This window comes from Monosiga brevicollis, genomic scaffold, assembly GCF_000002865.3.
Source record: "Monosiga brevicollis MX1 MONBRscaffold_36 genomic scaffold, whole genome shotgun sequence".
Classification (NCBI taxonomy): domain Eukaryota; class Choanoflagellata; order Craspedida; family Salpingoecidae; genus Monosiga; species Monosiga brevicollis.
Window position 1 is genome coordinate 80,304 of NW_001865073.1, and position 12,042 is coordinate 92,345.

The following is a 12,042-nucleotide window of genomic DNA, read 5'->3' on the forward strand; positions in this document are numbered from 1 at the left end:
GTGTTGCGTGTCATCGGGCTCCCTTCTGCCGGGCTCATCGGGCTCCCTTCTGCCGGGCTGGGTGGTTGATGTTTTCATCTATCGGTCGATGAATCGCAGCTTCTTCCATCTTCTCTTTGTGTTCTTTTTTTGGTTGGCAGACACATCAGCCGCCTTTTCGCGATTGCGCGTCTCATGTCGTGTCCGTGCCTTCCTTGACATGCATCTTGCAAACCCCGCCTCCCACAGGAACTGCACTCACCTCTTGCGCGTGACAATCATCGGTTCCGGGCTACCGGCTGAGCCCGCCCACACTTGTTGAAGTTTTGTGAGTGGTTGGCACCGGGGTTACATCTGCCGCCGTGCGGCGCCCCTTCCCTTCACCATGAGCGCCAAGAAACATGCCATCGAGAACAATCTCGAAGCTGGATTCTTCAGCAAGATGAGCTCACTCAGCATTAACGAGCCCTATGAGCGCAAGATCAAGCGTAGGTAGCTGACCGGACCGACGCTTGGCAAGTCGCTCCAAGCCAAATCGCCTGGCTCACCTCGACGCCTGGCTGCGCCCCCTTGATGCAGCTTTGTCCAGCACCAAGGGCAAGCAGATGATGGTTTCACGCGGAGGCGATCTCTTCGAGAAGAAGCCCCCTCGTGCATTTGAGGTTTGTCCTGCATACTCTGCTCCATCCAGGCATGCATCGCTTGTCAACGGTGGCGTCTGCATGACTTGCTTCTCTCTTGGTGGGTGGCTGGTCTACAGGGCGAAGCCTATTTTGACCCGGTTAAATACCAGCACAAGCTTGAGCGCAAGGCCAAGCAGAAGCAGTTGACCTATCGCTTCAACCCCGGTGGCAAGGGTTGCGACACCTTTGATGGACCCATCTCGCACATGGATCCCCGCTCACGCCCCGTCAAAAAGAGTGCCAAGGAGCCACGCAACTTCCTGACCAATCCCGGCAAGAAGGGAACCGGCTTTGGGTTTTCAGGCGTAACTCTCAGTCAGTTGATTGCTTCTCGCTCTCTTCAGTTTTCCCTTGGAATGGGCACATGCCTTCACGTTTGACGGCAGCCCAATGGTCAAAGCGATTGAGCGTATTGTGCTGCCCGCGCTGCCCGCGTCTCACCTCGCGGTCCCGACGTTTGTAGGTCAGCCGGCTTACCTGCCGCAAGATTTCGAGTCCGAGCAGCGTCTCGAGCTCACTCGGTATGCCACACCTTGTGCCTCTGGGCTTACCTGCGATGTCTCGGGACTCTCTTGTCTTGAGTTAAAACCTTGCTGCCTTGTGGGTACACCCCTGACAATTTGGTTTCATTCCCGTGCGCAGCAAAAAACTTGAGCCTCGCGGAAAGCGCTTTCAAACTGTTGTGCGCAGCAGTTCCAACGGCACCTTTGACTCCAATCCCTATCGTCCCTATTGTACGTGGGCTCCTTCTACAGCGCCGAGTTCCAACAAGTGTTTGGCCGAACCATCTCACGCCATGGCTCGGTGTGGCCCGCGTTTTCTAGCTGGGAAGCTCCCGCGTCCGCGTACAACCCCGGCTGCCAAGGCGAAAGAGCCAGTGGTCCCGTTCAAGCCGACCTCTACTTCGGGCTCGCGCAAGGCGGTGGCGGGTAAAACGTCTCACCTGGACACGTTCTCCCCATTCAGCTATGCCCCAGACCCATATCAGAAGAAGACCAAGGTAGAGTGCAGCGCTGATGCCTGAACATCTGCTACAAAGTCGTGAGCTTTGGCTCGTCACTTACACCATTTTGTCTTATCGCAGAAGAAGACAAAGGCCAACCCCAAAACCTTTCGACCAACAGCTCCGGCCAAGTCGAGCTACGTCCGCTCCCCCATGGCCATGACAGTCACACGTTCCGTTCGTGCCCAATCTGGGCGCTCTTAGCTCCTGCCCCGTTTGCCGTTGCTGAGCCGTTTGAGTGGCGTCAAGTTGCAGCCATGGCCTGTCATCAACTGACGCTGTGAGGCTGCACATCACACGTCATTCAGACAAAGTGTCTGAACACACTGCTGCTGTTGCAGCGCGAGTAGCTGGGTGTCCATGTCTTTTTTTTGCTGAACGGTGTGTCGTTGCTCCGCCTCCCCTATTTGGTCACACCCTCATGTGCATAGACGTCTGGGAGGAAGCAGGGTAAATACTGACCAAACCTGAAATTGATTATCATTCAATTTGACATCCGAGTTTGGAAACGCTTGATTTGCGTTTGCAAGCTAGTAGCCGGCCTGTCCGATCGATCCCGCATAACCAACGCAGCCAACCCTGTGCGCAACTCAAGCATTGTTTTTGGGCCGGTCCTTCTCTTCACTGTGGTGAGGCGCTTCATCTGACGGGTTTGAGCCAGTGTCGCTACGCTTGATGCCCTGCGCGGCCAAAAGCTCCTCCATGTCCCTGCGGGGGAGGTGGTAGAACCATACATGAATCCTGGTCAACGAAGCGAAAAGTGTAGGTGCCGACTTGTCCAATGAGAGCTTACCGGCCCTCAAACGTGGTTCGACGCTCCACCTGCCCGCCTTTGGCAGCGACAAAATCCTCCACGTTGCTGCACGGCACCACGCAGTGTGTGCGCATGAGGCGCGAGTGTCCATGACAGACGCAGCAAGCATGACTTTGAGTGCAGGTGTACAAACCGGCCGTCTTCCTCGTTGAACCAGCCCAAGTTGTCAGCCACTAGATGCAGGGCCTTACACCCGTCACACCGCACAATCACGACGCCTGAATCCGGTGAAAGCGTCAGCGTGGCGTGTCAGCCTGTTCTGGACCGCCACGCCTTCATCCTTCTCCCAGCGGCACCGAAAGCTTGGACGCACCTTTGTGATAGGAGTGCTTGCTAAAAGTTTTTTGCTGCCGATGTTGACACTGATTGCAAGTGAACAGCATGGTGTATGTTGGCTCTACCGTGCCTATATCCCAGGCCAGCGGAGCGCCGAGCGCTGAGTTCTGAAACGTGGTCACCACAACCAGATGCGGCAAAAGGCCACAAGCAAGCCAACAGATAGGCAGGATACCCTTGACAGGAGACCCTTGACATGCCACAGCAAGACTCGCACGACGACGCAGCAGTCCACGCCGCAGACGCACCCAGTGGTTGACCGGTATCCTCATCAAGACCTGTTGTAACATCTGCTGGGTCACCACCTCGCTCTTCGGCCAAACCTCGCACGCCCCAACCTCGCCGCAGCGGCCGCGCACACAAAGCCAACTCTTGCCGCCGCAAACTAGCTGCCAATCCCACACTACGACGCCATCCCGACCCCGTCGCAACCCCAGAACCCACAGCAGACCCCGACGCCTTGACTGCCGCCGCCGCTGTCGTCGCCACTCGCCGCCACATGTTGCTGAGCTGCTTTTGAAACGGATCTGCAATGCCTTAAAAGTAAATTACTTTACAATAGCAACGTGTCAGCCAACTGATCCTTTTGACAAACAGACTGAAATACTTTTATGGCTTTGAAGTATAAGAAGTATTTTAAACGATATCCATTACGTACAGATGGCCCAAAGAGTTGTGATAAATAAGTAAAATACTAGACTGCAAATCCGGTAAAAGTTGTCGCTGCTCTCTTAGCAACCCTCTCCTCTGTCTGTGTGTGTGTGTGTGTGTGTTGCGATTTTTTTTTTCATTTTTTTTTAAAAACGGCAGCGCCATCGCAAAAGGGGGGCATCGGTGAAGGCCTTTGACGCACTCGCACCCGTTGCTGCAACGAGACCAGCGCCTGCGTTTGCACTCTAGGCGTTACTTGGCTTTGAAAGGAAGGTGCAGACGTTGACCATCAACCATGGCGCAGGCTGAGATGGTGGTGCGCACCATCCTGCGCAATGTGCTCGACATCTGTGAGGCGAAAAACGTCTCCATCGTGCAGTCGCTGGAACGAAGCACTGCTCAGGCCCTGATCGGCAACCTCGTGCGTATTTTTGCCACCCCCACACGTTCATGCCAGCTGGTGACCATTTGCCTGCAACGTTGCGTCTTCTGGCTCAGATCATACATGGCCTGCCCGTCTTCCTTTAACATCGAATTCTCTCTCTCCCCCTCGCTCTCTCCCTCTCTCTCGTGGCAGATCAAAGCCGTCATTCTCGATCCCAACAGTGGCTTCAGCCCCGACCAGACGCTCGCGCCCCAGCATATCACCGCTCTCACCGAGGTAAAGTCTCATGCCACACACCTGGCGCGTTTTTTCGTTGCAAAGCACTCGGCATGCTTGCGTGTCGGGCTCGTAATTTCAAGGCGTTGGGATCACGCTGGACCCAAGCCCCTGTCTTACCTCATGCGTCCCGTGCCCCCTTCCGTAGCAAGTGGCAGACATGCTGCTCACCAACAACGTGGGTGTGCAAGCTGTTGTCCTTCAAGTCATTTTCGGTGCCAATTTCAAGACCATCGGTAAGTTTGTTTGGTTTTTTTGCCACTTTTCAAGCTCAAGAGTACCTCAGGCAGGACGCGCAAGGAACGTGTGATGCTTTATAAACTCGATCATTGACCAACGAATTGTAGAGCAAGTGAGCCGTGCGGTAGCGCAAGAAGCCAACGAATTGGTGGCAGACATTGAGCGCGATGTGCTCAATGCGCGGATCGGCACCCGTGATGACCTGGAAGCCCTATACCGCAATATTGTCAGCTATGTTCTTCTGCGCTCACAGCTCGGCTCGCCCACTGACCTCACGGTCGTAAAAGAAACAACAGGTGAGTCTTGATATCATGCATCGCACCATCCCTCTCGGCACATTTTGCCCCAGCTTGAAACTCACGCGATGCATCTTGGCTAGCGGCGCTTGAATCGGTGTTACCTCCTGAGGACCTGGGTACTTTTGTCAAGATGACTCGCACCGATAAAAAGACGCAACTCTTGGACTTGACCATCATCTGCATGGGCATTCGCCTTTTCAGTCGCTACCTGAACAAGGGCGGCCGTAACATCCCCGATGGTCAGTCGGCCATTTTTTGGTCATGTCTGACAATGGGCCTCTTGGGTTGCGTCGGGTCGACCCATCTAAACCCCATCCCGCTATGTGACTTGGTTCCTCCTCACGCCCCTGATTATGCAGTCCCAGCCGAACTGCAGCGACAATTTGGAAAGTTTGCAACCGAGGCGCGTGCCATCTACCAGCAGTGCGGCAATCTCGCCACCAGAATGGCCGATTACCTGCACAACAAGGTTGGTCTGGATTATCTTTGAACACGCGATCACACCGCTCCTTCTTTTTCTATGAGGCAACTCACACTGCAACTGCCCCAGGCGGCGGCGGATAACGAGGGCACCGCCGAGAGCGCAAAAATGTACACCATTCTGGCACGCCAAGTCATGGGCCATCTCGAAGCCTGCTCGGTACGCCAACGCCTACTTGGCCATTTTTAAGGCTCTCCGCCCATGCACCATCATGCACCTAAACGCGTTGTCTTTGCCACCTCAAAACCCGTAGGGTGTCGTAGCTGAGTCGGCACAGCGAACTGAACGGCTACTGAAAACTTACGAAGAAACCCAGCAACAAGTCAAAACGGCCGTGGAAGCGCGCGATGCCGTTCCGACGGATCACATCTTTCCTCTTTTTGCCCGACTCGGTGAAATCTGGCGGCAATTTAGCGAAGAAGCCGAACTGCTCTCCTCGATCTTGCATGTGCGATCATTTGCCCAGCTTAACCTGTCTGAACCAAAGAGTCTGTTGCATGTTCACAGTGGATTGTTGGCCTGCTTGATTGAAACAGCTTCTCGAGGATATCCAAAGCTTATGTCAAATTATGGACGAGCTGCCCGCAGCTCTGCAAGAAACCTTTGAAGGTCGGTCTCACGTACGGTCTCACGTACCCTCGCAAGACCTTGAATTTGTCTGAGTGCCTCATTGGACCGGACGTGGCAATGCGAACTTGACTGTAGACGTACCGTTTGTGCACGAGATTGATGCTCGCTTACAGTGGACTTTCAACCGAGCCATCGTTACGGCCTTGAGCCACGCGGGGTTGCCTGCTCCTGATGATATCAAGGCCGCCGCTCCGGAGCGTCAGCAGGTTCGCTTCCCACGGCACTCGAGCACGATATTTTTCAGTGGGGTGCATGAAAGGCAGCTCACGGTGCCTTGCTTTTTTCTGTGCGCCAATGAACAGGAGCATGTGCGTCTATCCGAGCTTCGCCAAGCCAAGGATCATGTTGAGCTGCTGATGGAGTCGTCTACACACGACTTTGATCATCTGCCCTTGCAATTGGCTGGCTACTGTCCAGTGACCCTGGTGGAGAAGGGAGCTCTCATTCCCGGACAACGCTATCTTGGTGAGTTGTTCTGCAAACGCCAGTCCAAACTGATGCAACTAGACGTTGGCTGACTGCGGTGGACTGGTTGCTTTTTAGGACTCATCCGCCGAGGCAACCTCCTCTATAATTTTGCTTCACGAGAAGCCCTGATTGCTTTTGTCCGCGACCCTGAAGCGTACGTTACCCCCTGCCAAGTTTGCTGTCTTCACATGCTTGTGTCGACTTTTTTTTTTTTTTTTTCCCCTTTAGTTTGTCTCGTTTGGTATGCATCAATTTCTAATGCCACGCCGCTCCAGGGTTTTAACTGGAGTCATGAATGCGGCCCGTACCACGCTGGCACTGCTTGAAGTGCTGCGTCTGCATCATCGCCTTACGAGCATGACCTCAGTCCAGCAAGCCCAAGCTGGGATGCAAGCTTCCCTGGCCGTCAAGAAGGACAGCAGCTGCCAGGTGAGCGGCGAGGTCAACAGCGTGTTTTATTAATTTTTTGTTGTTGATCATGATTCTGATTCTGATTCCGCAAACTTTTTCTCTGTCAACACTGCCATTCGCTGCTGCCGTGCTTCGCGCGACTCGTAGACGGAGCTGCACCCGATTGAGAGTCACATTGACAAGAACTACGAGTGGAATGAATGGGAGCTGCGTCGCAAGGCGCTGAAACTGGTACATGCTTGCTGCCGGAGGTTATTGACACCATTGATTGTACAAAGGCGGGGGAATACATCTCACTTTTTTCACTCCTCGACTCTTTCAGGCTGACCTGCGCCGCAAGCAAACCCATTCCACGCAAACCCATCTCTCGCACTTTCGTCGCGAGAACAGCACGCAGGTGTACTTGCCCAAAACAAAGAGCATTCAAACCCGCAAGGATGGCTACACCAACACGAGCAAGCCAGTGACGTATGTCCGAGGTCTGCGTGGACCGCGGGGACCACGTGCCGAGCCGCCCGAAGTCGTGGATCTGACCCTACGTGTCGGTGGGTTTGCAATGGAACCCATCAGCAAGTAATGGCGGCGTAGTACAAGTCTCCAGCTCCCACACTTTTGCTACCAAGCTTTGCATAGTCATATACGAAAGGCGCGGCGCGCCAGGTTTGCTCCAAGCTTCCCGTTGTCGTTGAGCGTCTGCAGCTGAGGAGAAACCTCGTGCTTTCGACAACTTGATCTTTGTTTGATTCCTAAGAAACCTACAAATTCAGTCATTGGGTCTTCCATGACTTGCCTTGTGTATCAAGGCGCACGATCTTTTCGCTTCAATGGGCTTGCAACTCGCACATCCGTCTCGCAGCTCATCTCCTTCCGTCCACATGCCCCACACCCCTCTCACCATCCCTCAAACTGCTTGTAAAAATAGAGGACACACACACACACACACACACACACACACACACACACACACACACACACACAAACAACCAAAAAAGCGCGTAACGGTCAATTTTTCGCAAGCAAAAAGCAGAGACCACAACGCCTTGAGATGAGCGAAGCAGAGCCCAAACGAGCGCGAGTCACCGCCAGTGATGACCAGAATCAAGCTGCTGCTGCTGCAGACTCGGGCCCAGAGGCTGAAGATAGTATGACTCTGGTTCGTGGCGACGACGTTCCAGTCCAGGCCGCCAACATGCACTCACTGGTCATATTTGTCCGAGCTCATGAGCTTTTCCTGTTGGGCAGAGTGAGCTGTGCGAGCAAGAGGCACACGACCGCGCTGTGGAGCGAGCGGTATACGGAAATGCAGACGACGCGGCCTGTACTTTTGATCAAGTGAGCACATGGCTCTGCTGTTGCGCTAGGTGTCAAGTGACGCCCTCTCACTTGCGTCCCCCTTGCCGCCTGACGGGATGGTGTAGGCGAGTGCGCTCCAGAGGCAGCCGCTCCATGCCTGCCTCACGTGTCAACGCCGCAATGGATCACCGGGTGGCTACCTTTGCCTGGCTTGTGCAGAGCACTGCCATGCTGACCATGAAATTGTTGAGCTGTGGACCAAAAGGTTTGCCACGCACAATGGACATGGCTCTCCCGCTCCCACTGCTGCGTGTATGGCCAGGATCAACCCCCGCCGTGGGGATCTGCTTGACCTCGCAGAAACCAGCGCTGCGACTGTGGCAATGATCGATTTTCGAGTGGCTCAAAAGAAGCCCGGCCCTGCACGCTACGCAAGGTTGGTGTCCTATCAAACAGCTCGGCGACCCAGCCCAGCGTCCCTGATTGGCTGGCTCATGACTGCACGACTTGAACAACCAACGCACAGAACAAGCCTCCCACCAACCCCGATAACATCTACAACCACAACCTCCAGGGCCGTTTTTGTGATTGTGACCTGCCCGAGGACAACCATGTGCTGCCAGAGGTGCGTGCATGCGTCTTGAACGTCAGCATTTGCCATGATAGCTGCGCCTGCCTTCATCAACGACCAAATTGACAGGGCGCCCCGATGGGTCAATGCGTCGTATGTGAGGACTGGTTTCACCTGGGGCTGACTCGCCCAATACACGAGCCCTACCCTGAGGAGCCGGAAGATGATGAGGAAGGACACGCCGAGTTGCTGTGCCGTAGCTGCGCTGAGCGCACATGGCCGATTTTGGGGCCCTATGCTGGCATCCATGCATCAACAGAAGCGAACGCGCAGGGTTGCTCTCACCCACCACTGGCAGCTGGCTGGGAAATCCCACGGTAGGGGAGGCACCAGGGCCCTATAGAAGCGCTCTTGGTCTCTGGCACCGCTCATGCTCATGGAGTTGCGTATGCGTCAGGCCTTGCTTTCTCCAGCACCTGCGCGAACGACTCTGCACCTGTCCAAAGCATAGAGCCCAATTGGCCGACGCCAAGCTGCTCTTCCTTTTGGATCCACAGGACAGCATCGCGGCGTATGAAGCTCGACAACGTCCTGAGCGTGAACAAGCTGACGAACAGGTCGCCCAGGTGTGTTTCGCCCCGGCTTTGGCCAATCGCTGTTACAACAACGGCCCGAGAGCCTCTCCTCTGGGCATGGCGTGTCCGTGTATTCGCCTGACCTGATGTTTGGCCTGGTCGCCAAACAACGCAATTATAGGCAGCCATGACCAAAATGCAACAGTTTATGCCCAACCAAAGACTTGTCCTTGCTGAGGGCATCGGTCGACTCCAGCGGGCGATCCAGGATATGGCCCGTCGCGCTCAGAGTGAAGGTCGCCAAGTCACGGAAGCAGATGTCCAAGAGATCTTTCGGAATTTGGGTCGAACCTGAAAGCCAAAACAACCCTCTGCACGATCAATCTCTGCAAAAATGCGGACGCACCAGCGTGCAGTTTGGCCTCGCGGCCTATTGTTCATAACCAGGCGGTTCATAGTGGGATCTCCTCTCCCCCTTCGATGCCAACACTGGGACGGGATTAAATTGAAACATGTCAATTCGCTTCACAACTCAAATGTATGGCTTGATCGATTCGGCTCAGCCGAGAATTTTGCGGGCCCGGCTCAAAAGTCTATGAAGTTGAACAGCATGAACACATCAACGCCAAGGCCCGCGGCTACCAAAAACACGCACGTGTTGGCCAGCAACGCACCGTGACATTTCTAGTTGATGCAATCGATCAAAAAAGCCTTCTTGGGGATCCTGGCGTTCACACTCTGGTATCGACACCTGCCAACCCCCGCCCAGCCCCGTGTTTGAAAAGAATGAGCAAACACCTGCAAAAGCCACATCACCATGGCGTGCGCTCCAACCTACCATCTCCGACCCGAGCCACTCGGAGCAATATGTAAGGTCCATGAGATGATAACATTCGCGGACCTGAACCTCTTGTTCCAAAAGCAGTTGTCTAGCACAGGCCCATGGCAAAGGTGAGGCCTTCGTTTTTGCTGAGCTTCATGTGGTCACGTGGTGGCGCACTCAGGCAGCTCAGGCTCTGGTACTGTGAGACAAAAGTCAACGACCGAGGTGGAGAGATTCTCAACTCACGCTTTTTTGCTGGTCAAAACGTCGGCCGCCACAGCAAAGAGTTCATCAAGCGTGTTAGCACGCTGCACCAAGGCGCTCGCATTGACAGGACCCAGGCCCTATGTACATGCATGCCGGGCGCACAAAACGTGAATGCGTATGTGCCTGCGCGCGTGTGAGCGTGGGTCGCGAGAGGTGGGACGACGACAAACCTTGGCCCCAGGAATGTTGTCAGCACCGTCACCTACAACAGCCCGATACAGGTTGACGTGCCAATGACTAGGAGGCGTGACGGGCTGTAGGTCGGCAGCATGCGCCTTGGCCAGTTGGCTGATCAGCGGGCTGTGCAGCTGACAAAAGTCCTGGTCTTTGCTCAAGATGATGGAGGCTACAAGAAAAGAGCACAGACAGATCCAGCAGTGAATCATCGAGCAGAAAGCGGTGCAAGCATGGACTCTGTGCGCCCCGAGTCTAGCCACCCATTGGCTTACATTGTCCCCTGCGTTGGCGGTCAAGAACAACAGAGGCAATCATATCATCCGTTTCCAGTCCGGGCGGCAGCATGACCGAGGGGATCCCGGCCAACAGAAGCAGCGCATGGCACTCGGGGACGGAGAGCGGACCCGATGAAGACGGGCTGTGCCGACTGGTGGGCGGTGGAAGACCAAGGCGTCGATTCTGCTTGTAGGCCTTGTATGTCTGATAGCGAGGTCGGGCAACAAAGTTGAAAGGGGCTTTGATGTGAGTCATCGTGGCTTGGACGGCAATCGTTTGCAGGGGTTCGTCCCATAAACTGTTTGCCCCTTGTGGGGGCAGGGAGGCAAGAAGGCCGCCGTTGGGCAACTCCGTGCGCTGCGCGGCTGTGGCATGATAGCCAGTATCGACCGAGCCGTCAAAAACACACAGCATCGGGAGGTCCTGGAAGCGTTGCAGGATTGGTAGCAACATGTTGAAAAAGGCAAAGACCCGCGTCGTATTGGTTCCGTCGGAAGTCAGCAGTTCGACGGGAAAATTTGCCGCCCCTTGCAGCAGCAGCGCTGTCCCGTCAATCACCACCAGAGGCTGCGTATCAGCCGCGGCCGTGGCAGCAGTCCGTGTCGATGCATATACGTTGGGTGTCCAGCGCGCAGGACGCCTCATCCAGCGTCCGGGCAGCTTTGATAGGCGCAGGCCTGCAGTTGGACCCCATCGCATCCGTAGTAGGAGCCCCGCCATCTTCAGCGAGTCGTCTTGACAGGTGTCATGCAGCGCTGTCGAGCGACCAGAAAAAATGCCAATGGAGGCCAATACTGCCAGCCCATCATCACAACAAAACGCCCCGCCTTGACCAACAAGCACCCCGCGTCAAACAAGGCTCAATGCCCCACCCCCACCCCTGCCTGCCCTCACAGAGATGGCTTCTCCAACCATGCCCACACCAACACCCTCTCTCTCTCTCTCTCTCTCTCTCTCTCTCTGAATTGAATTTTGATCAAAAAAAAATTTCAAAAGTTGATCAAAAAAATTAAAATTAAATTTTGATGACTCTCTCAAACTCTCGAACACACACTCTCTCAAACTCATTCTCTCTCTCTCTTAAACTCTCTCAACTCAAACACACACACTTTCTTTCTGTCTTTTTCTCTCTTTCTCTCTCTTCCTCCCATAGATACATCCGAATACAGATGAGTGCCGACACTTGATGCGATACAGATGCACAGAGGAGGCAGCGACGCAGTGAGACAGGGATGCCAGGGGCTGAGATTGGAGACAGCACTCTGACGCACAGGTCAGGCACGGTGTTGGGCTGCATTGCACGGCAGGGATAAAAGTCCACAGTCAGTCACAAGGACGCGCCTTTCGTCGTGGGAGGATTTCAAGGTTTATTTTTTTTTTTTTATTTTTTTTTTTTTTTTGTCC

General features: G+C 54.6%; 4 protein-coding genes across 4 annotated transcripts; 3 read left to right on the top strand and 1 right to left on the bottom strand.

Annotated features, from left to right (window-relative positions):
* Positions 1-227: 227 nt before the first annotated feature.
* On the top strand, positions 228-1,941 carry MONBRDRAFT_34405 (uncharacterized protein; the record flags this gene model as incomplete). The annotated part of the gene is made up of 8 exons (XM_001750014.1): positions 228-467; positions 559-641; positions 740-977; positions 1,126-1,183; positions 1,305-1,396; positions 1,487-1,662; positions 1,747-1,842; positions 1,870-1,941. The coding sequence occupies exons 1-8, from the start codon at positions 365-367 to the stop codon at positions 1,939-1,941; spliced, it is 918 nt and encodes a 305-aa protein (XP_001750066.1). The 5' UTR covers positions 228-364.
* Positions 1,942-2,255: 314 nt separating this feature from the next.
* On the bottom strand, positions 2,256-2,862 carry MONBRDRAFT_29574 (uncharacterized protein; the record flags this gene model as incomplete). Its single annotated transcript, XM_001750053.1, has 4 exons — positions 2,256-2,406; positions 2,459-2,524; positions 2,613-2,697; positions 2,793-2,862. 4 exons carry the CDS (start codon positions 2,860-2,862, stop codon positions 2,256-2,258), a joined length of 372 nt encoding a protein of 123 aa, XP_001750105.1.
* An 899-nt stretch (positions 2,863-3,761) lies between these two features.
* MONBRDRAFT_29575 (uncharacterized protein) lies at positions 3,762-7,233 on the top strand (the record flags this gene model as incomplete). Its single annotated transcript, XM_001750015.1, has 14 exons — positions 3,762-3,887; positions 3,924-4,127; positions 4,276-4,363; positions 4,475-4,663; positions 4,747-4,905; positions 5,026-5,135; positions 5,217-5,306; positions 5,684-5,756; positions 5,853-5,983; positions 6,080-6,242; positions 6,321-6,399; positions 6,521-6,674; positions 6,804-6,887; positions 6,979-7,233. The coding sequence occupies 14 exons, from the start codon at positions 3,762-3,764 to the stop codon at positions 7,231-7,233; spliced, it is 1,905 nt and encodes a 634-aa protein (XP_001750067.1).
* A 511-nt stretch (positions 7,234-7,744) lies between these two features.
* MONBRDRAFT_29576 (uncharacterized protein) lies at positions 7,745-9,450 on the top strand (the record flags this gene model as incomplete). The annotated part of the gene is made up of 6 exons (XM_001750016.1): positions 7,745-7,798; positions 8,075-8,214; positions 8,310-8,385; positions 8,476-8,574; positions 8,994-9,146; positions 9,277-9,450. The coding sequence occupies 6 exons, from the start codon at positions 7,745-7,747 to the stop codon at positions 9,448-9,450; spliced, it is 696 nt and encodes a 231-aa protein (XP_001750068.1).
* Between the last annotated feature and the right edge of the window lie 2,592 nt (positions 9,451-12,042).